This window comes from Coloeus monedula (assembly GCF_965178545.1).
Source record: "Coloeus monedula genome assembly, chromosome: 2".
In the NCBI taxonomy this organism is placed as follows: Eukaryota; Metazoa; Chordata; class Aves; order Passeriformes; family Corvidae; genus Coloeus; species Coloeus monedula.
This window is the reverse complement of record NC_138782.1, coordinates 44,314,268-44,341,793: the sequence shown is the minus strand read 5'-3', so window position 1 is coordinate 44,341,793 and position 27,526 is coordinate 44,314,268. Positions and strand designations below refer to the sequence as shown.

Here is a 27,526-nt window from a genome sequence, read left to right as displayed (position 1 = left end):
TTTGAGAACTTTCTTCAGACAACAAAGAAAAAGCTTCAGGCAGGGGCGACGTGATAGCTCCTCCTCTAGTGGGCCCCCAGGCAAACCAAAGAGTCGATAGGGGTAGCCAGGTGTAGGGGAAAAAGACTTATCCTTCCCTGTCACTATAGTAAGATTTACAATTCTGACCCATATAAACTCTGCTCCTGCTTTGCACTGACCATAGAAACATACTTTTAGGCCCAGGCTGAACCAGACTGGAGTGACATCACAGTGCACCTGACTCCTTTTTGGTTTGCTGTGTTAATAACCCAAGTGAAATCAAACAGGAGAAAAATCCTACCAAAACTTATAAAAAAAGGCACTTCAAAAATTGATAAAAGGATACATTCTTCTATAAGCATCCCGAGTAGAATAACTGTTTTTTGAATCCATTAGTGGTTGTATTCTCATTGCATGATCTTTGGAAAGCCTACTAATTACAATAAAAACAAAATGAAATAAAATATTGCTACCAATGAAGAATCTGTTCAGTAAAAAACTGCAAACCCAAGTAAACAGCAATTTACACAATTCTTTCAGTCCTGCAAACCTGAAACATTCAACACTGCTTGGACAAAATTGAGAATACAGTAGATTTTTCAGCATAACTCTACTTAAATGACAGTATTAAGAAAAAGAAGGCATACTACTGAAACCAAAATACATAGAATCAGGTTTCTATGCTACTGTTTGCCAAAAAGTTATTTGTTAAAAAATGGTTTAAATGCAAACTTTTACATCTCCAACATGTTTTACATATTTCAGACAACAAAAGAATACACATACATTGTATGTGATAATTTTTCAAAACCAGCCATTACTTTTTCACAGATTAAAAAAAAAAGTCTGCTTAAATATTTTATTTCTACAAAGTGAATTTACATTTTTAAGTACAAAGTGCAAATACTACAGTTGTTTTTATTGCCTTTTGATGAGGAAATCTCCCACATGTCAAAGAGATCTGCCTTGGATCAGTAAGGTGTTCACCCTTGCTTCTTCGAAACTTGCTGAAAGGAAGTTGGGAAAATTTGCATTATTAATGATGTTTTCAATTAGTCCAGTATAAACACCTATCTCTATTTTTCAGCAGTGCCCACATGCCACTACCAGAAGGAGAGTTCTGCACAAATACATATAGGGAATAAAAAAATTCCTGCCCTGCAGTCCTTCACAGCATTCATGAGCAAGGGTAGGAGCAATATCTTGACTACTTACTATGGGCCCTTTAAATCTCTTCCTGTCAAACACACAGTTTTAGCAACTGCCTGGGCAAGTTCCTGGTTCAATACATCTCCTATGGCATGTGATGTATAAGGAATGGGCTGCTGGCCAAAGTCTCACAAACAATCTATGGCTTTCTTATAAAATTTCTGCTAGGCTGCAAAAAACCCCCTAGGTCTCACTGACAGTGTGTGGGTGTGTATGCGTGTGTTTTTTGGACAGGGAGGAGCTCAGCAAGGGACATACACCTGGTCACTACCTGGTCCTGTCAGACCCACCCCCTATTTGACCTCTTTGACAGGAACCACAACCTCAGTCAGCTTATTAGTGCATGCTTCTCTATCTGCTTTCTTTCAGTAAGCTCATGTGAGTACACACACACACAGATTTGCACATATGTGAAAAAACATGTGCCTGAGCACGCATAAGCATGTACATAACTAAACTGCTACAACAAATTACTAGAGAGTGAGCTTTTGAGTTTGTGTGTCCTGAGTGGTGCAAATCTGATCAGGCCTTCTTAGATGGGTGGTTTCCTTTGAGCAGCTTCTACTCCCTCCAGTAGCTTCCTTCCAAGTGAGAACTTCTGTGATGAAAACCACCTTCTGCATTTGCAGCCATATATTGTTCAAATATGAAACTGCCAACAGATGGTTTTCTTAGCCAGCTTTAATTCAAGGCTATCGTTTGTGAGCAACAGCTCTTAAAATAGTTGATGCTGACTCAGCAAAATTATTAGACAAAATTGAAAAGCATAGATGTTGTAAGGACACTTTTATTACCAATTCTGCAAGTTAGTATCAGATTATAAGAAAGGGGAGAGGGCTTGTCATGCTTCAAGTGTAATGCATGTGTGCCAGTAATTGTCATTATATAATTAAAACAACCCCTCTGAATGCTTTGGGGTTCTGACGGGATAATTGTTTTCAGGCTGTCTTGTTTAAAGCATATGTGATTTGTGGGGGAAACCTGAAAAATAAAGACCACAAACACTTGTTTAAACAAACAAACTTATCACATTATTGTAGCTGTGAGAATATTTTATATTCCATCAGAGGTATGTAGGAGGTCTCTAGTAGAAACCACAACCACTGTTGAGCTTGCCTTAGGAAGTGCAAATCTAACATCAAACAAAGCAGAGATTAAAAAAAGGAGCAAATCGGCGAGCAACTTTGAGAGGAAGATTTCTCTTGGCTTGTGGGTAGGTTCACCTGGAGTTCAGTTTCTAACAAATTAATCTAGCTTCATGACAGATGGGAAGACATTTACCACAACTGGGGTTTTGGGGTATTTTTAGCCAAATTCCTATTGTCATTGGTGCAGCATTAACTGAGCTGTTCTTATAATATGCTTACATGAATAATTTCTAAACTAGTTCATCATTTACTGATGCTTTTGCGGGCATTAATAATTTAAGTCTTCTAACTAACACAACAGTGGGGTAAGAATAGTATGAAGATGACTCTTTTACTAGACCATTCTAATTACTGGACTCAAAAAAGCCCTCCTTCAAGACCATGCAAAAGTTCTAGGAAGGTATGTCAGTACTGCCCAGAAAAATTTTCTTTAGAACACATGGTTATAAAAATAGACACACATAAATTGACAACCACTTTTTATAACCTATTTTCCTGGCCTTTCACTTGAATCCCTCCTTTTCAAAGTGAACATTTCCTTCATTTAAAAACTCCGTTTTTGCGCCTTTTGCAGCTCTGAATGGCTTGGGTAGCCAAGCCTCCATAGATGACATACACTGGCGCTACTTTGAAAACCAGGATCAAGTCTTTGCAGAAAATTGATTAAAAAAATATCACGGATTATGTTGTCAGGGTACTTGACATTATATTTGCTCCAATCATTCTGCAATTTTAGTTTAAACATAGATTAGCAGACTGATGCAAATCCTAGTTCTTCAGCATCATTTTGCTCAGCCAGCAAAGGCATTTGAAAGTGACAGCTCTTTTCATTCCACTAAGATTTTAAAAGCTGTTTAAAGCCAGCATATAATAATTCAGTGGGGTTTGTGAAATGTATAGATTTTCATAAGGCATGGGAAATGTGTGGCTATGTTCATTTCAATGAATGTAAGTTTCTGTCTGTAGTGTGACACAAAGAAAAATTGACAGAATTCAGCTAAAGCAAAAGTTAAAGGAAGGTGAAGCGATGCACATTTAAAAGTGTATGGGAATGGTGCCATTCACAAGGGCTCAATTACACTCCTCAAATTATCCGATGTGTCCTATATGTCAATTTACACTTCCCTAGGAACTTCCACACACAAGCCTAATTCACTTTGCAAATTATGCACATTTACTCTGCACCTGACTGATTTAGCTTTCCATAGATAGAACTTATGTCAAAATTTGTTAATTGTGATGTCGCTGTATATTTTTCTGGTAACTCTGCATAACAGCAGATTAATGCAGTTTGAAGCTGCAATGATAACTGCTAAAACCCCAAGAAATTCACCTGGGAGAGGCAGAAATGGAGACCTTGCTCTCCTCAGTACTCACCTGCCTGCTGGATGAAGTGCTCTCAGTGTTGGTCCTAGGGACCGCTAAAGGAGGGGAAAGAAAACACTATAAATAATATGGTTTGCAACTTATCCTCAAGAACTGAAGCCCTCATTCTTGAAAAGACATTTTTATAGATCAGGTAAGTGCACTGCTTTCAATAAATGAGATAAAATATTTCAACTCTTTCATTGACACATCCACTTTTTTTCTTTCCTCAATATAGGTGTTGCTTATTTCAAGGAGTTATATGAAAGTTAAACAACATCTCTTGTCAATTAACATGTTCCATTTGCTCAAGAGATCGCATCTAGTCAAGGTTGAGCATTTTAAATTTATTAACTCTTTAGCAGTAAATATAGTCTATTATCCTGGACAGTAAAGAAGCATGGACAAGCAGATTGCCTGGAAAGCATTCACTTTTGATTAAAGATATTGCACAGAAACAGTTCTACAAGCCAAAGGTATTGTTCACATTTAATCTGTAAAATGACAAGATTATCACTCTTTTTAAAAAATTTCTTAGTCTCAAAGACAGTGATCAAAATTGGGGAAAATAAACCCCCCAAAAAGCTAAATGAATTTGCTAGTCCATTAATCTTCCCAAGCAAACTTGTGAGTCTAGGGAGGACCTCGCTCTCTTGGTTTTCCATGTCAGTCTGTGAGTCAAACAAGCTGTACTGGAACAAAGGGGGACAAAACTGGACCTTGAACAACACTGCAGCATCTCATACACCCCTCAGAAAGCATGCTTTGCAACTCTCTGGCTTTTATATTGCTTCAAATTTTTCTCACACAAGACACCTGGAACTGACACAAAATGATACAGAGCCTCCTCCTTAGCTCAGCTGTCACACCTCAGGTGACAAGAGTCTTATATTTTCCTAGAAATGTAACTCTAACTGCAGTCAAGTGGCAATTGCTTTCATTTGTGCAAGTGAAAGAAGTATCAAGAGAGATATTATCAAGAGAGATATTATCAAGCAAGAGAAACAAAATAGAATAATGGCATTCCAACAAAAGTAATTTTTATTGTCTTGTCCTTAAAATGATGTACTTCTAGTAAAGCAACCCAATGATTTGGTTAAGAGCTTTTTTTCAACTGGACAACATTAGTTTTTCAATGCCAAACTTCTGAGATTTTTTTTTTTTCTTCCAAACTTGAATGTTGTCATTGAATAGATTTTTTTGGAGAAGAGCTGTTACGAAACTTCAGTTATGGTGGATTTAATTTTTACTTTAGCCAAATCTGTGTGTGATCTTCATATAATTTCATGCCTCTTACAATTTTCATTTCCAAAACAGGCAGTTTATCCTAATCTTTGGGGTTTTTTCCACTGGAATATGAAGTCGAAAAAATTGGGGTTTGCTTTCAGTCTTGCTATGGCTCTCCTTTACTTCTTGCTAGTGATTTTGGACCCAAATTTCATCCACAGTAAGTCCTAAGAGTGCCTGCTACAGCAGAACAGAAGTGTTTCACATTTACAACATAATGATAATAGTCATCCACCTCTATATACATTTTTTAACCCCCAACATCTAAGCGAAAATTGCAAGATATAAATTACGAGATCCACAAAAAAAGCCACAGAAAAAAGATCTTGGATCTGATCAATACTTGTTTTGAGAGATGTGTTACTGGGAGCCATAGACAATTTACCTTAGTAAAATGTAGACCTCTTTTGTCTTTCTGCAGTATTCCCTTTCTAGACCTGAATACAACCAATGAGACCTTTGTCCTCACTTCATTTCAAGGTACCAGACAAAACAATTTAACTATATTCATTCTTCTACAACTTCTTAAAGTATGGGGACCTACTGCTACTGTTTAGAATTTTTTTTTTTTTTAATTTTTCCCATTTTCAGGAATAATGTGATTGAACTCTGCAGGGACTATTATACTCTGTAGTCAGTTGTTCCCCTTCCTACCAGTTTGTCAGCAAGGTAAAGTGTCTGTGTATTAGCCATTATTTCACCTGTTTGGCAGATGACCACATTCCTCTCTGCATCTCTAAGCCACATTTGAGAAAAGAGAATTCATTAGAAAGCTCAACCATGCCAAAAAGCACAGGTATGATACTTCCACTCACTCAGAACACAGTTCTATAAGAACACTAAACTGACTTTTTGATGACTGTTACTGTATCCTCTTAGGTTTCCTACCGTAATACATTTAATGGTCAGAATCAACAAGAAGTTTTTGATCCTGTTGGAGCAAAGTGATCCACAAGCAACTTTCTTGCCATCTGCCCTAAGCAACAGCTGCATTAGCTGCAGACAGGTGTATTCTTTTATTTTGTATAACTCTGGCACATATAAGTATCAGACTTCATAAGCTTTGAAGAATTTAGTGAAGACGACAGAGAGAAAAGGTTCTTACTATGGCGTTTCTTTGTTTCTGCTTTACCTTCTTCTTTTGTTACTCCCAAGCAGCCCATTAATTCTTGAACTGACAAGGACTTATCGTTGTTCACATCACAGTATTCCACGAACTTCTTCACACATTTTTTGGGCTTTGATTTCTTTCTTAGGAATCTCTTAAATGGCTTGATTTCCTTCTTGCCAATATCACCACTGGAATTTTTATCTAGCTGTTTGAAATACCAATGGACTACCCTCTCTTCCAGAGTATGATTTGGATCAGGCTCTGAAATGCTGAAACAAAAAAAAAAAAGATAATTTAGTCTTAATTCTGGTATTTAATACCTTTATTTCAGAATAGTTACATCACCATAGGATGACCATCACCATTGTTACGTAAAACTCCCTGCTTTTGGACACTGGCTTCTGGTTGTGAATCCCTCTTTTTTTCACTTTGGCCAACTATGTCCCAAATTTTACGCTAGAATCTGCTTTTAGTTTACTCTGTGAAACCCTACTGAGGTCAGCATCATAGTGACAAGCAGCACTTTAAGGGCAAACAGCGCTTTCCCCTTAAATTTCCTGAAACAGAGAAAAGCGGAGAGAGAAGTAAAAGAGAAAAAGACTCTTTTATAGATAGCAGAAGCATTAAATGTGTAAAGTAACCAACTGAAGTTGATCAACAATCAGCAAAGTGAAGCTCCAATTACAACACATGATGGATTCTCTCAGACATAAAACACCCAAATGTATTGAATTACAGGATAAGGTATAAAAATAAATGCTATCTCCTCTTCAGATGGTAGGCACCTGACCTGCAGATGCCCAAAGTTTGACAGTATTTACACATTTTTAACACTACCTGTGACTGTTGATAGCATTGGTTTGTTTTGCAAGCAACTAGGAAGAATATGAATCAGGAAGGTAGTACACATTCAAGAAAAAAGCCTGAGAGGAGAACAAAGCCTGACACACACTTGCACCAGCAGCTACAGATAAACCCTGAGCTGTGCTGCTGAGAATTCATCTCTCAAGTGTATCTCTGTTTAGTGAACATAGTCCACAGTAGTCACTTCAAAGTAAACTCTCCTAGACAAGTTCTTGGAAATTTACCCTTTGTGAAGGCTCCTCAAAGCCCCCAACAATGCATTCACCACTGTTGGAATCCTTTAAAAGACAAACGAAAAGGGTCTGAAACCCACCGGCTGGAAGACAGTGATGGATCAGAGACCGCGTGCACCATATCTGTGGACAACGCATCCAAAACACTCGTCAGGAACTCATTCTTCTTGGCCCCAGGACACCCTAGAAAAGCAGATTTTTTTTTTTCTTTCTTTTCTTGTTATCTGTTTTACACTCATATTCCAACAATAGTTCAGACTTTGAGATAGCTATTACTCCCTGTACACAAATTTTCTGAAGTTGTGGACAAGTTCATAACATAATTCAAAACCAAGCATATAAATTCAGGTACATATCTGTAACAGGGCAGGAATAAACGAATAACCATTTGAACTGAAACAAGTGGGAATCTGTTTTGCATACCTTGAGTCCCTTTATTTCAGTTTTGGCCATTACTTTTCCTTCTTTAGCATTTCTTTAACATGGATGTCACATTTTGAAAAGAACAGCTTTGAAGCAATAGAAGTTTGTACATGATACAAGACAGAAACATGGACTAGAAGCTGACAACACAATACTTATTTCAGATTTCCACTTTTGATGCTTTTATTTTCCATTGGCTTTCTCAACACACATTTTTTCAGTGCATTTGTTTTCCTCTCTGTAAAATGATAGTCAGCTCCTTGTTTCTCTCCCTTTCGTCTTGGACAGGGGTTAACTAGCACTACATGGCACCTAGCCCAATCAGCTGCTGTTAGTTGGTACTTTGGTTCATACTGTGAGATCCTATGGTGATGCTAGATCATCCTCATAATTACATTCCCTATACTACAAAGTTCTTCTCTGAAAGAAACTGACAGCATGTTTCAGACACGTCATATGTCAGATAAATATATACTTAAAAATCCCCTCTTCAAGCAGCACAGCTGGAGCAGATAAATTCCTCTGACAAGCACATGGATGTTGAGACATGGAGGTTTGCTTACACAATACACATGCTTCCTCTCCTCTTCCCTGGAGCCCTGAGCCAAACACCAGGTCTTCCTCTAACCCTCTAAATAGCTGAGTTAAAGCACAGGATGATCCACGATCGGTGACATGGAGATTACAAGCTTGAAGCTGGAGCCCATGGCAGGACTTTCACAGACAGTTCTATGCTGGAAGCCACTTACCACCATTCTGTTTTAAAGTGAAAAAGGGAAATACTTCAAAGTGTTGTGGAAAAGGAAGATTAGTCAGTCAGTAGGGATTTGGTATTTTATTACACTTCTCAGCAACTTCTGGAACAGGCAGTAGGACTACATGAGCCTGAAAAGCTTCATCTTGCCCAGCAAATTATTTTTTAATACATCCCATGTTGATCCAAGGAAATAAACCTGTGTTATATTAGCCCTTAGTTGTGTTGCAGTAAGAATAGCTCAGCTGTTATGTACAGCAGGAGTACCCACTACATATTATTGTCTAACACATTCATGTAGTTATGAGTTCCTTGCCTTTGGCACCAGGGACACTTTATTCCAGTAACTGTAAAAGGTGTATAACAGGAATTCACTGCAGCAAGTTTCACTATACTAAAGTACACATATGAAAGCAGTTGTCACTCTGTTAGATATGTCTCTTTCTCCTTAGTCTTTAACCGATTGCAGGTTTTTTCCTGTCACAACTGGAAAAAAGAGAAAAAAGAAATAAACAACAAAAAAAACCACCCCAAAACAAACCAAAACCAAAACAAAAAAATAAAAAAACAAAACAAAAAAAACCCAAAAAAACCCCAAAAAAAAACCCCAAACAAACAAACAAAAAAAAAAAAAACAAACCAAAAAAATCCTAAACCAAACAGTCCAGCAGCTATGACCGTGATTTTGAGTTTAGTGAGGCAAGCACTTGAGTTTTCCCTGTAAGGAGCAAAAATGAGAAGGTTGGCAAAAGATTAATAAGGGAAGGACAGAAAACTATACCAACAGGTTCCATCCAGTGCATAGTTTAAAAGCATATTCTCTAGTGCAAAGAGTTTGTGGTTGTTAGGTTCAGGCACTCCAGCCATGAAAGCAAATTGTGCATTGTGATTTAAATGAGGCCACATAACTCTGCAAGCCACAAAAGCGCATTTGTCCAGAGATGAGCAGGCAGAGGCCAGGCAGTTCCCGTGCAGCAGGCACATCCAGTTGTGTCAGCATGCCAACCTGCACGAATCAAGCAACTAAGTCTCTGAGCAACCTAATGAGCTCAGGGCTACCTCTTGCTAGCGAGGAGGACAGCACTGTGGACCAGAGCTGATTCCCTTTGAAGGACAGGTGAAAAGAAGTCTGTCTGAGGCTCCCCATGTAGGCCTATCTTGAATGATATGAGCTTTACTCATTTTGCATTGGAGCTGTATTACCATCATCAGCCAGGAGCCTGAATTCTGCTCCAAACATAAGTTGTGAATTGATATAGAACTTGTGGAAAATGCAGAAAATAAGACCTCAGCATGTAACAAAGCAGCACAACATGGAGCAAAGGCAATTTGACTTCTTCTTTCTCTGTCCTTTTTTTGGATAGATAACAATGTTAATATCCAATTTGATTTAGGAGCTCCACCTGAATTTTTCATACTATATATAAGTGTATTTCTGAAACATCTGGAAGAAACAAAAATCTGCCTTAGGTAGTTTACACTGCCGTCCAGGGAGCTGCTGAGTGTACATATGCTACAGATATAGAGATCAAAATCCTGACTTAGCTTGCCATTTATGAGATACAGCTAAGCAGGGGAAAGTATCAACTTCTAAATTCACAAGAAATCACGGGAAGAAAATTCCACAGTTTAAAGCCTGTCTCTGACAGTTTTCCCCAAGAATAAGAAAGGTTTCTACATGTGTATTTCATAAAGTTGCAATAGCAGCTGACAGCAACAGAAATCTCATAGAAAAGAAAAATTGCTGTTAAAACAAACACAGTCGGTTGGTGTGAAACATTCTAAATTATAACTCTACTATTTAACGTACAATGACACCCCACAAAATCCTCATCAGTTAAATACAGAGAAAATATTCGGTTTCTCCCAATTACAAGTTTTGCTGACGTGTGGCCAATCACACAGCAATTTACCCCACAGTGAAATCTTTGTTCTTTGCAGGTGTTACTAACTCAGAGTAATTCTCTGGAGGCTTCATGCTGAGTTTTAATTTTCATCAAATTTGTGGATGAACTGTCAAGACTGGAGGAGCTTTAGCTTGATTGTAATGAATAATTCACTCTTATTGGGCTAAATACAGAAAGGGAAAGACTAGTCTCTTATAGGCACCTTATGCTTCTTGCTATGGTTTATAGGCTTCAGTTTCTTCTCCTGCAGCTGCCTGTCCTATGTGGATTTGACAGCTTACATAAATAGTAATTTGTTGTTAAAGGGTGGAAGTTGAAAACACGTGGCATTAACATACAGGTTCTGAAATGTAGACTCGAGTGTTTGCTTTAAGGGTAGTGTTACACAGAGTAAACCTTAGACCAACAAATACATACAAGTGACAGGAGTACACAAACACCTAATTTCAGCTATAATATAAAGGAAATCAAAGAACCATCATTATGCGTTATATCTCTCGTATGTACGCATCTCTCTATACATACACTCTTAGCACTGAGAATGGATTTTTGAAGTTAAATCTGTGGGGAGGTTTTCCATAAACCTTCTAAAATACGCACCCTAGTGCCTTGGAGCTCCCTGCTTGGTTAATAATAATCTACTGCTGTCAATCTTGGATGATTATTTTTTACGACACATCTAAAGTCATGGCTAGAAGAGCATTTTGTTAATTTCTGTGAAAATGGGAATCCAATAGATAAGGTTAACCACCTTAGAAGAGATTTTACATTAATCTTCCTGCAAGAGAGAAAACTGTCTTGAATCAGTCACTCAAGTTATTAAAGGCATGACAACTTCCAATCAGCAAATCTAAACCTTCTTTTTTATTCTGTTTGCTAATATGAACATAAAGCTTAGCAGTGCACTCAAATACAATGACGACTGAAATACCTCTAAAGATTGCAAGTAAGATTTTGATCTGCCAAAAATCAGAACGATCAGACCAATTCATGCGTCATTTGCACCTTTGACTTCACTGAAAAACTGTTATACAGAAGAAAAGAATTTAACAAAATTTTTCAGTGCTACTGGTTATCCTGGGAGAACAGACAATACAACAAAAATATTTTTTCTTCGACATTTATTCTATACACACATATATGAACAGTCATGAGTTTACTTCTGTTGATCCATGTGAACCACAAGTTTGTTTGTCTAGACATGCTGAGGTGCCTCCTCATTTTTTGAAGGACTTCCTGAGCTCTTCCTGACTCCCTTTCCAAAAAAAAAAAAAAAAAAAATAATCCTTCAAAATATGAGCCTGGGAAGTGAAATTTGTAACTCTGCTGACTACTAAAAATCATGGTCTCAAATCATGTCTCACTGACAGAGTCAGTGCCTTTATAGTTTTATTTAACAGATGGACTTGATGTCCTCAGAGGTCTTTTCTAGTCTTAAGAATTCTCTAATTCCATGATTCTCTGGCTCATCACATTTCTTCCCTCACTGCAGCTTCTGGTAATTTCTCACAGACAAAAACTATCTACCTCTTATTTGGTATCCTAAAAGGCTTGTGGACATTATTACCTCTCCTTATTAACATCCCTCAGGTATTAATTTTTTTAAATAATTTTATTTTTTCGCTTAAATATTCATACCATTTAAAAGAATTAAGTAAAGCTCAGAGCCAAATTCTCTTTCATATGTCCTTACCCAAATTTCAAAAGTAATTAAATAGAATAGAATGGATATTAGCTGTAGGGGAGCTACAGATCCATTGCTTTGTAGTCCCAGATCTCTATGTCTTACAGGAAAGAAGTATTATTTCTCTACAAGTGCAGGAAGCAAACTTAAGTTCTTAACATGTATTTAATTTTATTTTTCTTAATACTTTAAAATTATCTTTCTGTTCTAATTTCAAGACACACACACTAAAGAGTTAACAAAGGATGCTCTCCCAAGGCCCTACCTTTCAATCCTAGGCATTCATATCATACCAAAGTGAATTGAGTGGGATTTGTTGAACTTGAGCCTGCTGAAATGAGGTGTCTCACCCATAATAGTTACTTAAGCTCAGTATAAAGGAACCCATTCAGAAGGCATTCATCCCAACTACCTCAGATTTTTTTTTCATTAGAATAGAAGAGAATCTCCCTTAAAATGTTTATCTTCTTCCCTATTAACTGAGGAAGCCCAGACAGATAATTTATATTCCCAGGTGGTGTTAAACAGCAAGTGATTAATTCTATATGTATCTGTTTTATAAATAGATCTAGGCTCAAACTACTCTGTGATTCTTCGGGTAAATGTGGAGGAAAGAAGGAATAATATTCATAGCAGAAACACAAGACCCTATAAGCAGCTTTTGCAGGCAACTGAGTGACAAAGACTAGGGTATTTGTTGATAGGAAAAACAGTTCATTGCATTTATTTCAGTTCCTGTAATATTACAGCTAAACAAGAAAAAGAGGATGAAATCAAAACATCAAAGCATAATACAGTCAATGTGAAATGGCTAACTTCTGATTAACACTTTTTAGTTTGGTTTTCCCTCCATGAGAATTTGAAAGGCTTTTGAGAAATGAATTTCTTGCTGCTAACAGGTCTGAGATGTCACTGTGACAACAGGAAGGGACAAACCAGTTGAAACACTGTAATCCTTTCAGAGGCCATTCAGCCAAAAACCAAAGCTGAACTTGAGAAAGGCTTTGGACCTTATTTACCATTCTTAAACATTCTCTTGTAGACCTTAACCTTTCTAGTTTTGACTGGGAATTGGAAAAGGTCTAAAAATTCAGATCATAAGGAGTTGTGCCTCTTTGCTCTTTAACTGTGTACAAGACAACTGATGTTTCTATTTGGCAGTCAATGCCTACACAATACCTACTTCACTTTTGGAGGCCAAAGACACCTCAGTATGTTGAGGAGGATCTGACATTCTGAGGTTCAGTCTGTGCCCATGCAAACTTGTAGCCTTTAGTGGCTCATCACCTCAGGTTGAGCATGACCTGCAGTGCAGCCATGTGGGTCCAGCTCCAGTGGAAGAAACACAATGCATTTCCCTGGAGTGTTGGCACAGCGACCAAAGTCAATCATCCCACTGATTAGGACACAGAGAGAACAGTTTAAAAATTAGAAAAGGGCCCAGAAATGTGTGAAAGAGAAAAGAAACTAGATCTAATTTTCAAAAGGTTATACTTCTGCTTTATATACCATATTTCATGACTGCCTGTACCTAAGATAAACAGCCAGTACCTCTGACAGAAGTAACACTTTCAACAGTAGCTTGTTATACTGAAATATTTTGGAATCCAGTTTTATATAGTATGACAGGCATCTGAATCTCCTCATTATCACACTGAGAGATTTAACAATTAGCAACCAATACTGCCTAGAGTGTAAAAATGTGGTTATTTTTAGTAGACATTTATTACTTCCCATTCACTTGTATTTTCATTATGTTGTTAGGTTTCCTCTCAGGAGATGGGTATGAAAGAAAACATATTTAATTACCTCCATTTAAATATCCATTAAAAAGGAAAAGCTATTACGAAGAATGTATGTTGTTGTAATTATGGAAGTGACCTCAGAAATAAGGTGCATAATTCTGGTCTCCTGATGGAAAAATTGAACTATGGGGACTTGACTTAGTGGGGATGTTTCTTACATTACTTAATTAATCTAAGCAGCCTGCTCCTTGGAAACCTTCATGAAAAACAGCCTTTTCTACAAACTGATGCTGATTTTAACTTTTCTGTCTACCTCTTACTGAGACTTTTATCATTGCAAGCATAAGCTGAAAATCCCCAAAGCATCCATTCTCATCTAAAGCCACAAAAAAAGTCTTTATTCAGACCCTAAGAACCAATGGTCATTAAATCAGATGAAGGAAATTCAGAGCTGTTGGGCCAGCAGCACACATTCCTGTTACAGGAATTTTCTAAGAGTCCCTGTGCACAGAGCGGTACCTTCATGCCCGTGTGTGATTCTTACGCAATCACAACACAGGATGGATGGAGCTGGGAGGCCAGCACTCCTTAAAGATACCTTTCAATCTCTCAAAGGCCATTACATACATGACAGATTTTTCCAAATACACCTTTGAAACCCTGCACATTGGTTGCTTTGGGGATTGTTTTGTTTTGGTTTAAAAAAAGAACAAATATAGATGGTACAGAGCAACACCAACCCATGGCACCTAAATGGAGCATTTCACAGATTCAGTGACTTAGTGTATCTTGAATCTGGAAATAAAAGATGTGGCAGAACCACCAAGTGCAAAACTAAGTCAGTGGTACCAGGGCCCAAAGCATATTGTTGGATGGTAAAGGATGAGATGGAAAAAAAAGATGGAGAAGCAGAAAGGAGGCAGAAGATCTAGCAATATTGCAAGCAGTCATGTATAATATCAGTCTTTACCCTTGCTTTATTTTGCTTATACCCATACTTATGAGTACCGACCTTGCATTAAGAGACAAATTTTCAACAGCTTTATCTGATTATTTTTTTCTCCCTCCCTTCCATAACTGGCAAGTGACAGATTTAGAAATTGGATAGCCAATACAGTGGGAGGCTAGAATTAATGGCAGGCAGGCATAGCTATTTCTTGGAACATTAACTATATACTGAATTGTAACTCAGAATTGATCTTTACAGCAGTGATTAAAAGAGGTTTATAAAATGTAAATCCTGGAGGTAAATGAAATGAAACAAGAATCAGCAAGTACCACTAAAACATTACTTGATCACTATGGAATGAAACAGTCCTTGGAAACCTGGCATTACAAAAATCTCCCTTTCTCTCCATGCAGTTTTTAATTAGGGATCTGCAGTCGTGTTACGTTTCTGGACACTTTCCATTAAACATGATAGATTTCCTCTGCAAATATAATTTTACATCTCACAGGCTCATCCTTTGCTAAATAAAAAGCTGTAAGATGACTAATACAAAAAACATAAATATGTCTTACAATTGCTCAATATGAAACTTTTACAAGGTGTGATATTACACAAGGAATGCCCCTAGTTCCTGCTGAAGGAGGTGGGTGTAATAGGACAGACTGAATAGGCCCAGGCTTTAATAATTAGACATTATTTATTTAAATTAAAGATCATGGTCCACTCCTAGTTCACCATTACCCAGTTCATTTCTCCAGGGCAGATAGAGGTCTCTGTAGCTACAGCAGGTTCTCAAACCTTAACTTTCTTTGCAAATAGACTTCTATTTCGAACAGATCCCCCAAGTCAAATACAGTACTGTATACCACATTAAACAACAATAAACTAAATGTTCAAGTAATGATGAACTTGATTTAATCCCACAAAAAGCAGGCAATTGAGAGTTAACCATGCCACCCTTAATTTGCAATTTACAGTAAGCACTGAGGAAATGAACACATCCCAGTTGGTAGCAGAGATCCTGCAATGACAGAAGCATAATGGAGCAAATTAAGGATGGAGATTAATGCAATTATGTTTCTAAAGTGTCTGCCAGGAAGGATGCAATGCAGCTGACTTCATGTAAAACAGTTTACAGTGTGCAGTTTGATTACAAAGTGCTTTGGGTCATTTTACAGCAGAGAGATCTAATTCCACGATAACACTCCATTAAGGATTATGAGGACAGTTTCCTCACTGGACCACTACACTGTAGGTGAGTTTCATTGTGTTCAGTGTGGTCTGTTTCCCTTGTGCATGTCCAGCATTCAGTCAGGTACCCAACCGAGAATATCCTGCAGCCACACCAAAGCTAAAATCCAAGGCCTGGATTTCCTTGCATTTGTGCAGAAGCCCACCCTGTCAACTTCATCAGATGTCATGAAGTTTAATGCTAACCAGCTTCCTCAGAGTCAACTGGCTCTTGGTATTAACAGGTAATATTCTAAAGGGCTGATGAGAGAGGTTACTGAAATGTGAAAACCAGTCAGGCTTACTGACTGTGGGACTTGAGAGGAAACAAAGAGATAGAGAAATACCCTATTGTCCACCTCCAGACATCAGGTATGGTCTGCAAACATGACCCCATTTTATACACAGGCTGACATGACATGGCATGCTGCAAGACTGAGCACGTGTACACAGTTATGGGAAAGTGTGCGTAGCTTCTGGAGCAGGCCATGGAATCTCATTTGTCAATAACACAGCAACAGAAACACACGAGCAAGGTTCTCAGGTGTCTTATTATGTGCTGCTGAGTGAACAGAGAGATGTGGAAACAAGACACCACATTATATCTTTGTGCCCTGGGTATTGCAGGGGATAGGGAAAAACACAATCTGAGTGTACAACAGCAGCATCCCGGATGCTCACGCCCAGCAAAACGGAGTCCTTCTTGGGCATGTGTGCTAACGTGATCTTCAGCCATGCATTCTGCAACAGTGCTTGCCTGTTGGTGAATGGAACTGAAATAATGACTCTGTAATTCATACACCCCACATTTCCATTCTAACTCTACTGGGAATAATTCTTTGGTATAAATATGCATGCTCTAATGCTGATTTAGTTAACAGTGGTCATTTTACATTACAAGTAAATGAATGTAAAAAACTCTTATTCAAAACTGTAAGTCAATGCCCCATACCTGCAGATACTCAATACTGTAAATTTCAACAGACACAGACTTTCAGTCCATGAACTTCACATGACTGAAGTAAACCAGCCCTATGCAGATGGCTATAAAATGGTTCACATGCTAGATTATCAAAAATCAGTTGGTGTTCTACTGCTGGTAAAAATCAGGAGGCAAAAGAGAATGTAACGAGCAGAAAAAAACCCCAGACAATTAAACCTTTAAAAATGCCTAGGATTAGATTAAGAAATTCAACGTGTATGTGTGGATTACAAGGACAAGGCAAACAGTTAAAACCCATCAATTTCTATCAACTGATATAAGCACATTCACAGAGCTTTTTACAATAAGGTTCAATTAAGTGTGCTATTGCAAAAACTAGAGCTTAAGCCAGAATAATTTTTGTGGAAAGGACATGAATATATGGTAAGGGCAGTGAAAGGAGGAGAAAAGCATGGAAGTTGGAGAGAACCAGGTAGAAAATCAAGGGAGAGAAGAGAGACATGGAAAACAGTGGAGAAAAAAGCTGCTTGAAGTTTCAAGCAAACTCACAGCCTGTGCTCTGACACAGACACCTCCGACAGCACTGACAGAATATTAATCTTTCTCCCCCATTCTCCTCCAAACAAAACTGTGGTTCACTGAGATAGCTCTGGCATTCACATGAACTGGCTTCTGGTGGTTTTGTTTTCTCTACTTCTGCCAAAGCCATGTGGATAACATGGCTGAATCTCTGCATCTTTAGCTGCTTTTGCAGGGGCAGAGGGGTTTTATATCTTTCTATTGCTTCTGGCGCTCTCAGTATGTGACCACGAAGTAGCTCTCTCTCGTCCTGGCCAGGAAACAATTCCATCATGTGGAAATAGTCAGGAGTGGGTAGTTTATATTTTGCTCTAGTGCAAAAATGAGCTTTTTAATGCCTTCTTCTTTTTTTTAAGAGCACAACACCCTATCCCATCTTGGCCAAATAGCTTGGTGATGAGGGCACACAGCTGAGATGGAGGAGACTGAGGTTCAGCTCCCTGATCCAAACCAGACAGAGCAGGGAGTTGAAACCTGGCTTGCTGTTATCCTAGTGGAATACCCTAATCTCTGACACTAGAGAGTTAGGTTCAATTCCCTCTCTGTCTGGTTTGGATCAAGGATTTGAACCTATGTTCTTTCCTCTTCAGCTGAGTACTCTAATCATCAAGCTATTGTGTGTCCACAGAAGGGTTCCTTTTGCTGTGAGCAAACCCTCAGAACAAACAGAATGTCAGAAACTATTCTTATTGCTACATTAAAACATTTTCTTCAGCAGAATAACAATAGCATCACAACTGGACAGCATGTTCTGTCAGGGCTTAATCTTGCATGGCATAAAGAAACGCAACCAGCATCTTCCAAAAAGCTTGGCAAGTGTGTCAACAGAGTCCTCTCACTAGATCAAACGAATTCATGAGCTTAAAAGAAAAGCATGGTCTTCAGTGCTTTTCTGGATAAAGGCACTGCCCTTCATAGTCTGAAGAGTCAAATTCTCAGTAAGAAGTTTTTTTTCCTTGCATGTTTTGGTCTTGAGACTTTTTGCCTCACCAAACCAGCAGTTATGGGAACAGATGCTTAAGCAGCACTTTATCATTCTGCCATACTGCTTAAGCCACTGCTTAAGACTTTTTTTCAGCAAATACAAAAGAGAAGCCTGTTGTTTGATATAGAAGTGCATTAAGCCTGTTGGATTTTATTTTCTAACTTTAAATCCATTCAACTTAAAACTGAGCATTTAAGCTTCTCTATTATTCAATATAAGTGTTTCACTTAGGAGTCATTAAAAGAGTAGACAATACAACTTCCAGTGATATAAAGTTGAATTCAGAGTACAGTGTAACAAGGAAAGGCAGCTGAAGGGAATCAGACATTCAGATGTCATGGCAAAGACAAAAAAAAAAAAGGAAGCATTAATTATAGGGGCATTTGTTCAGTGTTTCTATCTCGGCCTGACAATGTTATTTCCATTCACAACACAGAGCACAACCTTAATTTCTGTCACTTTTTTCATTTTCATGAGAAAGGTTTCATTCATTTGTCTAAATTTTTAACAGAAAGGGAACTCAGGGTTCTCACACAGCACCTTCAAAAACATCAGCAAACTTTATGAATCGACTTAGTAAAGCACCTAAGTTTGTCTGTAATAACAAGTGTGCACCTAAGTTTGTCTGTAATAACAAGTGTATCTTGGGTTGTTCAGATGGAGCAGAATCAATTTAATCTATGAATTTCATGGATCCTTAAAAATAAAAACATCTATCAAGACAAGGGGAAAGGATGGGAGTTTCAAATTCAAATTTTACAATCATTTTTTACTGACCTTTAGTTAATCTGTTTTCTGTTTTTTCGACATGAAAATGATCACTTTTCATCTCTCAAGTATTTGAGAGATTCCATTAATGTTGCTGATCTGTCTGGAAATGGTTACCAGGAAACAATGAAAAAGAACATAAACGCCTAGCTATCGAAGCACACTTTAAGAAAAAATTGCTCTTCTTTTATGACAGGCATTTGTCTGTTGACTCTACTGAAAATATAATGAGTATAGAATGTCCTCCTTTATCTGTCCTGTATTACAGTGTTCTGCTTTATCTGTAAACAGAGATAAATCACTAAGAAGAAAACTTGGGCTTGGGGAATTAGTCTTTTGCTGTTGAAGTACAAATTTTGGGTTGTTTACAAGAAAATTAACCCAATTAATTCCTACCTGTCTCCAAATTACAAATATTATTAAGGGAAAGTGCTGAAGCTAAACAACTGAGGGAAAAAAAATCTGTGAGAGGAAACTTGACTTGAGCCTGTGCACATGGTATGAATACAACATTCATTTGCAAAGAAATACTTTTTTTCTTTTTTTTTTAATGTATTCCTTCCTTAATGTTAGGACCGAAAATAGTCATAACATTAGCCAACCTCTGAGTTCCATCTAAGATATAAGGCATACAAGATACCCTTCTCTTTCTGCACAGTTGAACATCTTCTGAAATTCATTGTAGAAAAAAGAAAAACTTCAGCATCAAGACATTCACTGTACCCCACAACAAGCTCACCTTTTTTATATCACCTATATCATTACAGTTAGAGTAAAATCCAGTATGTGTAATCTGGCTTTTTTTTTCACTCCCCCTCCAGAAAACTATGCCTGATTTCGAATGAGGAGTCCAGGCTTAATAGGCTCATTCAGGTAATAGTTTTGTGATAAGAAACGCATGCCTCTCCTTTCATATTAAACCAGAGTTTTCTGACCTGCCTCCAAGGGCAGCTTTCCCTGGGTGAATTGTAAAGAACGAGAGCAGTTTATATCTGTTCACGTTCCTCCTTCCCTCTCTGCCTTCCACACGAAGTGGCTATCAAGTGAAGCCTGATACGAACGAGAGCTAGCAACAACAAAGCATTCACCCAAATGCTTAGCTAGGCCTCCAAGCTTAAATCTCAAGCAGCTGAGGAATTTGACAAAACAAGGTTACAATGTAGAATAAACCATACAATTTTCACTCTCCCAGAAGAGTCCTGCTTTCCCAAATAACCCTAGTTTAACCAAGCCACCTGCCTATGTCAGGGAAATTAATGAACTTCTAAAGTAAAAAAAAAACCTCACGATGAAGAGCAAGCCCTGTTTTTCTAAACATTGGAAATGCCAGAACCACAGCAGTGTGCCTTCTTTTTTACCAAGGCATACAGGGAACTCTAAATTAAAGCCCAATTCCTGGACCTTACATGTCCAGCCACTGCACTGCACATTAATCTCTTTCCTCAATTCAGTTGCCAAGTTTGCAGTAACACTGTGTGATGCATGTCTGGAACCATGAGCTTGGCTCCAAGAGAACTGTGTACTCTGTTAATACAGGGGTGAAAATACCTGTTTAAAGAAATTAACTTTTTTATAGGAACTTCAAGTTAGCAATTTTTTTGGTAATCCCTATTGGATTAAACTTTTCCCATTGACAATTGCACCTCATGAACAAAATGCTATGTATAAATCCTGGACAGCTCATAGAATTAGTGAAATAGACTTGTAAACATGTGAGACACAGATGTTGCGGCTCTATTTGCCTTCATTTTTTTTTATTCAAGAAGTAGGGATAAAGAAATACAGCAGACAAAGGATGACATTGGCATTGTGTCCAAGAAAATGGACAGTTGAAACAGAAAACAGGATTTCAAACAGCTCATAACAGATTGACATTTTAGTGTTTGCAAAAAAAAAAAAAAATTAAACTTAGCCCAGCCTGCAATAGGAAAGTTTCACGGAAAAATTAGTAAAACTTCAAGGAATTCAAAGGACAAAGTATTTTTATATAAAAGAGACTTGCTTCCTTTAATTGAATAGGAACCAGACTAAGTTCAGTCAGAGAATCATATTTTCTTTCAAAATTGACCTTAGGATTGTATATCTAATATTAATTATTTTTATCCATGACTTTGGTTCAAATTGATATGGTAATGTCAAAGACACCTAAAGCATGAACTCCCTGTAGGTGCTGTTTATGAAGTTTAGATGACCCCAACCTCTACAGCCCAGCTGGTGTCCTAATTATGCTGAACTATGCTTTGCACAGAGCTGATAGGAAAACTTGGATCCAGCTGAACTAAGGAGGAAGGGAGATATTTACCAAGAGCTCCTAATTAACTAAGTGTCCTTGCTTGCCAGCTGTAAAAAAGCTCGTATTGTATAAAGAAAGTAGTCCTTTGATATATATACCTATAGCCAAGATGCAACAATCACATTTTTTCAGAAGTAATCTTCCTGCTTTTCTAAGACAAAAGATGCTGAGACACAGTTTTAAGGGCTGTAAAATGAATTTTTTTCTCATGCTTAATACACTCCAATTTTTTAATAGGTCTGCATGAGAAATCTGAAAGATAAGTGTGCAGAGCAGAGACAAAGGGCTGAAAAATGTGTCCGTTTCTAGTGCTATACATGGTAACCTACCACTCAGTAGCTTTAAGACACATAGAAATCATTGATAAATGGAGAGTGTGGATATGCTCAAGGAGCCACATGTACGTGCAGGGAACCCAGCATCACCTGAGGCTGTCAAGCTCACTGACACAGCATAGAGTGACTCTTCTCCCTCATAGGAATGTGTCACAGAACCAGCTCTAGGCAAAAAAATGCAGGCACATACATGTGCCTACAGGAAAAGTGGGCTGTTCAGAGCAGTTCATCCCACTTCTGGTAGGGGAACAGTTCAAAACCCCTGCTAAATCTCACTGACAGGAAAATACAAAAAGAGCCCATTCATCATCACATCTCAGTCCCAGCCCAGACTCAGGCCTGTGTGAGCTGGCCTCCGCCATGTGTGCAAGGAGCTGAGAGACTCAACTCATCTCGGCACAGTGGTGCACACAGATGGTGTCAGCCCAGCCTCATGTCCTGCAGCCCCACCAGTCTGGGGTTGAGCTGTGTTGCTCTGGAGCAGGAGAGCCGTGGCAGAAAAATGAATCTCTGCTCAAATGTTTGGAGAGAAGAAGACATGACATATTCCCTCCAGGTCCCAGCACCCTTTCCCAGGACGTCAGTATTCATGAGAGACACCTGGACTGAAACACTGACACTGCTTGAAACCTCCTAACAACACTAGCTACTTAATCTCACTTATTCTTTCCTTCTGTAAAATAAAAAGCAATAAAAATACTAATATCAGAGTTCTCTTCAGTGAGCTCTTTGTAGGGATTGGTAGGTATCCTGTCCTAGTTACTGGTTTCCTTTGTACCATTTTAAACTCCAACAGAACTCGTTACAGTGAGACTATTTTCAATTCAAAGCAATGAATTAGAAGCAGAATTTGAACAACTGTTTGAGATTAAATAAAAAAAAATTCTTCTTTAGAGCAAGTAACTGCCAAGCATACAATTACAAACCTATTTTCAAGAAGTTATCTATATAATCATGTGGATGATATCAACTACTGAAAATATTGCAAAAATATGTACTTTTTTTTTATTCTTAATACAGTGACATAATGAATTTTAAATTTCTCATAGCAAAATCACTGTTCTTATATTTGCATAGTACAGTCAGCTTGAGTGAGAGGCTAAGTAAAACTGTGATTTCTTTCTCTAAGGTGCATCACAGCAATTCATTACAAACAGCAGAGATAGGATACAGCTTGCAGAATGTATTTGGTTCATTTCAAAACCTGATAAAACTATTGAGGACATATATGGAATACATTTTTAAGTAGAACCTGTTTATGATCTTTTCCTATGAGTGTGAGTTGAGAGGCATAAGAGGATCTCTGGGTGGAAATATGAATGTTAGTACAAAAACAGATTTAAATTTAGAGCTATGTTGACTATCATATAAACACCTTTAATCTACATAAATCAGAAACATATTATTCCTGTGTGATGAAATTACTAGCACACATCACCCCAAACAAGCACCAGTAGAAATTACTAAATTTCTACAAGCACTTTCCTAAACCCTGTACAAGTGCACATTATTTTTGGGAAAAAAGAATCGAAAACTCTCTTTTATAAATATTTCAGAGAGTTTAAGAAAATTTTATTAGGAATATTTTTGTATCCTTCCAGATCTTTCGTTGACAGTGTGAATTCAGCTATACAGATCTCAGTGAGAGACAAAAATTCTAACTAATAAAATCCTTCTCTAAATAACTCCAAATTAACTTTCTGCATTCAAAGCCTAAAGGACAAGCACCAAATACACTGAAAAATTTCCAAGGGTAGGAATATGTGCTAAACATCCTAATGAAAAACCAGGAATCTTTTATTTTCAGTGGTTTAGAGATATTGTTTTGTGACCAATTAAATATTACTTCTCTGAACTGAAATTAGGATATGGATATTTCCAGCATACATGAAAGAGCAACTCTTTTTAGTCACTGATGATTGTATTTAGACACACACATGTACACATAGGTACACGACTAGTGGAGTTGTTTATGATGCCTTCCTGTTGAAAATGAGAGAGACACAGCAATAATAGCAAGTGAGATTGTAGAGCCAAATGCCAAATGCAATTTAGGTATTAAATCCATACTTATCCATAGCTGTCTATTCTTTTCACCACCAGATGTATCGTAGACAAAATACAGCTAACAACATAATTGAATATGCCAGTCAACAGCTACTCCTAAATTCTGCTTTTCTTCTCAGTGAGCCAGGTAAATTTTTCAATCTCTGGGTTCATTTTCCACAAACAAGTCTGCTCAGCTCTAGTAGATGTTTTCTGTTATAACTGTGGCTGGCTACAAAGCCTAGGAATTTGCTTATCAGTACTTTTCCCCATTATAAAGTTCTCAACACAGAAGGGTCTGTAGTGATTAAGAAGCCATAAAAAAAGCTGGTGAATATTCTCTCTGCTTCTTAAATTAATTTGATTCAATGACCTTTGTTTTACATTTAACTGTGTTCCAAAGCTGATTTCGAATTGGATCACTACCAGCAAGTCTGGATTATGCACTCAAAGAACCCAAACCTCAGACTCGTAAGGATGCATTCTATAGCTCTCCAGTTAGGGAACAGGAGTAATTCCCTGGGACTGAAAAACCCTGACTTTGCACTGGTTCTGACTGCCTGTGTCTCATTTAACAATCAGAGACTACATAGCACAAAGAATATCGAGGGTTATGGAACAACCAAAACCTTCATCCTACAGACACTTATGCCTGGGCTTAACTTTACAACCACATGTAAAAGTTTCTTTGATTTTAATGGAACTAATCACAAGAAGAATGCGAGTAACTGTTTGCAGGATCAGGGTTCAGCAGGTCATGAATTGTACTTTAGGAATATTTACAATGAGTTGCTTGTGGATGACTTACAGAGAAAAAGGCTTTACCAGAAAACATTTCTAGATAGCAAACAAATTCAAGAACTTCACAAATGTAAAGGGCAAAATTTGTGAGTAATTTATTTCCCAAAATTATTCATGGATTTTTGCCATATGCTAACATCAGGAATCTATGAACAGTAGTACTCCTGCTGAGCTAGAGAGAAGCAAATTTCTGAACCTCATGAAGCATTCTGAACCCTTTGAAAGAATTCCCAGATGTTTGAATGGGTCATTTCATTCCTTTCTTGAGGGCTCTCAGTTGTAGAGGCCTATAAGCTGTACTTAACAACACCATCTATTTGAAAAACACTGAGATAGTCTCATATACACTGTCATCCCTGTGAACAAGAGTATTTATTCTACATCTCTTCACTGAGCCCAGAGAAATGCATTCTCTGCAGTCTAAATACCTGATGCAAAGAAGGACCTGGAGGAAAGCCAGCTGGCTTAAGCTCAGCCAGTGTGAAACAGAGGTGACACATGCTGGCAAACTGAAACACTTTGAAGAATTGGCAGGAACTTTCACTGCCTCTCCAGTTGATGGCATCTGTCCACCCATTGTCCAAGTGGCTTTACAATCAGCTAGACTGCGAATTTTCCAGGCATCATCTTTTTATTCTGGGTTTGCACAGCGCCCAGGACACTGGGATCCCAGACTGTACAACTATAAACTACTGTGACGCAAACAATTAACAATACTAAGCACAGACTCTTCCCAAGCCCACTTCTGGTTGCAGGTTCTCTGTATTAACAATAGCAGGTATGATATCCTCTATCTGTGGCTGCACCAAGGTTGCAGCACCTCCTTACCAAGACACAACATGTAAAGTTAATCACGTCTTTGATCCCCTATGATTAGGAGGACAAAACCTGGCATTACTTTTGAGTCTCAGTCGTAAACCAAGTTCAATAACGATACTTTACTTTGTAAAATAAAGTCAACTTCAGTGAGATGTGCAAACCTGACTTCGCCTCTTGTACTGGTGATCAATTCCACTGGTCTCACAAAAGCTACACTAGTATTTAGAAAACACGAGCATTGAATGGACTCTCTGATTGTCAGACAGCCTTTTTCTCAAAAAAACAAAGTAATGAACAAAGTAATCTCTTTTTTGCAGCAGGCTAAATAAATTGCATAGTAGTGCAAACAAGACTGCCTCAGTGGTTTTAAAAACATGATCTTATTCCTTGTTTGAGTACAACTTCTAGGCCTCCACAACTGAGAGCCTTTGAGAAGGAAATTTTTTACCCTTTTCCAGCAGGCTAAAACAAAAATATTTTCTTCAGAAAAATATACTTACTGATGTGAGATCAACATCAAAAATTTTGACTACATCTTGTTCATTTTCGTTGACACTTTCAGTTATTACTCAGCTGAGTAATGACTGATGTTATTACTGTATTACACATTAAGTTATTCAAAATGTTAGGGAGAGGGAAGTCTTGCATTGGCTTAATTTTTCACAAGCCCTAGCCTCATAAATCTGCATTTCAAAAAGTCACAGTTCGATGAAAAACACAAAATTTCTAGGGTGGTTTATAGTAACTACTGGATATTTTCAAAATTCCTGGAAACTGAAAATCCCACTGAACTCACTGTTATTGAAGTGCTCATTTTATTTGAAAACTGGAACACTTCTCCAAGTGACTAAACACAAGGAATAATTGCCTAACCATTGCTCTTCCCTCTTGAAAATATAGATGCAGATACACATTTAATCTGAAATGAAAACATTTATTTTTCCCTGTCCACAGATTAAACATGAGAGTTGTTTCTGCCACATAATCAAGAAGAACTTGCATCCAAGTATGGAAACACAACAAAAAAAGATATCCATTTTGAAGGGAACAGAGCTAGAAATCCATGGCATGTTTTTATTCAATTTACTCTATCAGATTATAAAGGAGAAGCCCCACACCAATGTGCCTTTGAGGAAATAGTGTCTTATGTGTCTCCCACTCACTGTCATGATAAGATTCAGGTGTCATTTTTCATTATGATTACAGCTCTGGCACACTAAAAGGTTTTCACCTTTTCCATTCATTTAATATGAGTTGTTCCTGACAGCTTTCAGATTGCAAGATGATAATGATTGCAGGCATTCTGGCAGAAAATGCTGAGGTTATTCTATATCAATCTTCCCCTCCTGTGCTGTTTTTTTCCTACTGCTTACCCAAGAGCTAAAATCCAGTTGCCCCACATTATTATGAGATAACTCTCCCACATCTTCACTATACCAGAGATTATTTCAAGATTTTTTAAAAGCATTTCTTGAAGCTTTAAGTTTTAAGAATACAGCATCAAAGTTTGTTGAATGAGGCACATTTTTTAATCCCTTTTAGGTTCCAGTGTGATCAGAGTTTCACTCATTTTAGAGTGAAATCTGGGCACAGACACTATCTCAGTATCTACAATCATGTACTTGGAGCTGTTTTAAAAGGGTCTGTGGTATTTTCATTGCAAACTTTAGACTTTCTTTAAAACACGGTAAGTATCTTGATTTTCTTAATACTCACGAGTATTTTCTGAATAGCCCTTGTTAAAAGAAACAAAGCTGTTTAACATGTACTGTTTTGCACTTTCTTTTGGATTTCTTGATTAGGCCATTCTCTGCATCGAAATATTTCACACAAATTCATTTCCTTCTTTGTCTTTTTGCTATTACAAAAAAAAAAAAAAAAAAGGAGAGCAAATATAACATTATGGATTAAACGTAACTGTACAGCTGGTGTGAGATAACCTCCTGGGAAACCAGCCTGATACCCTTCTGGGCATGTTCTCCTGGAGGTGTTCCACTGCTCACACTGACAGCAGGACCTAAGGGCAC

At 37.8% G+C, this 27,526-nt stretch overlaps 1 protein-coding gene across 1 annotated transcript in view; it reads right to left on the bottom strand.

Annotated features, from left to right (window-relative positions):
* Positions 1–837: 837 nt before the first annotated feature.
* SMOC2 (SPARC related modular calcium binding 2) overlaps positions 838–27,526 on the bottom strand; it is a 139,949-nt gene continuing 113,260 nt past the window's right edge. The window contains exons 10-13 of the mRNA XM_082277054.1: positions 7,319–7,421; positions 6,136–6,410; positions 3,756–3,799; positions 838–1,028 (exon numbers count right to left, since the gene is read on the bottom strand). Coding sequence (XP_082133180.1) covers positions 1,005–1,028; positions 3,756–3,799; positions 6,136–6,410; positions 7,319–7,421 — 446 coding nt within the window. The 3' untranslated portion in view covers positions 838–1,004. The remainder of the gene's footprint in view (positions 1,029–3,755; positions 3,800–6,135; positions 6,411–7,318; positions 7,422–27,526) is intronic.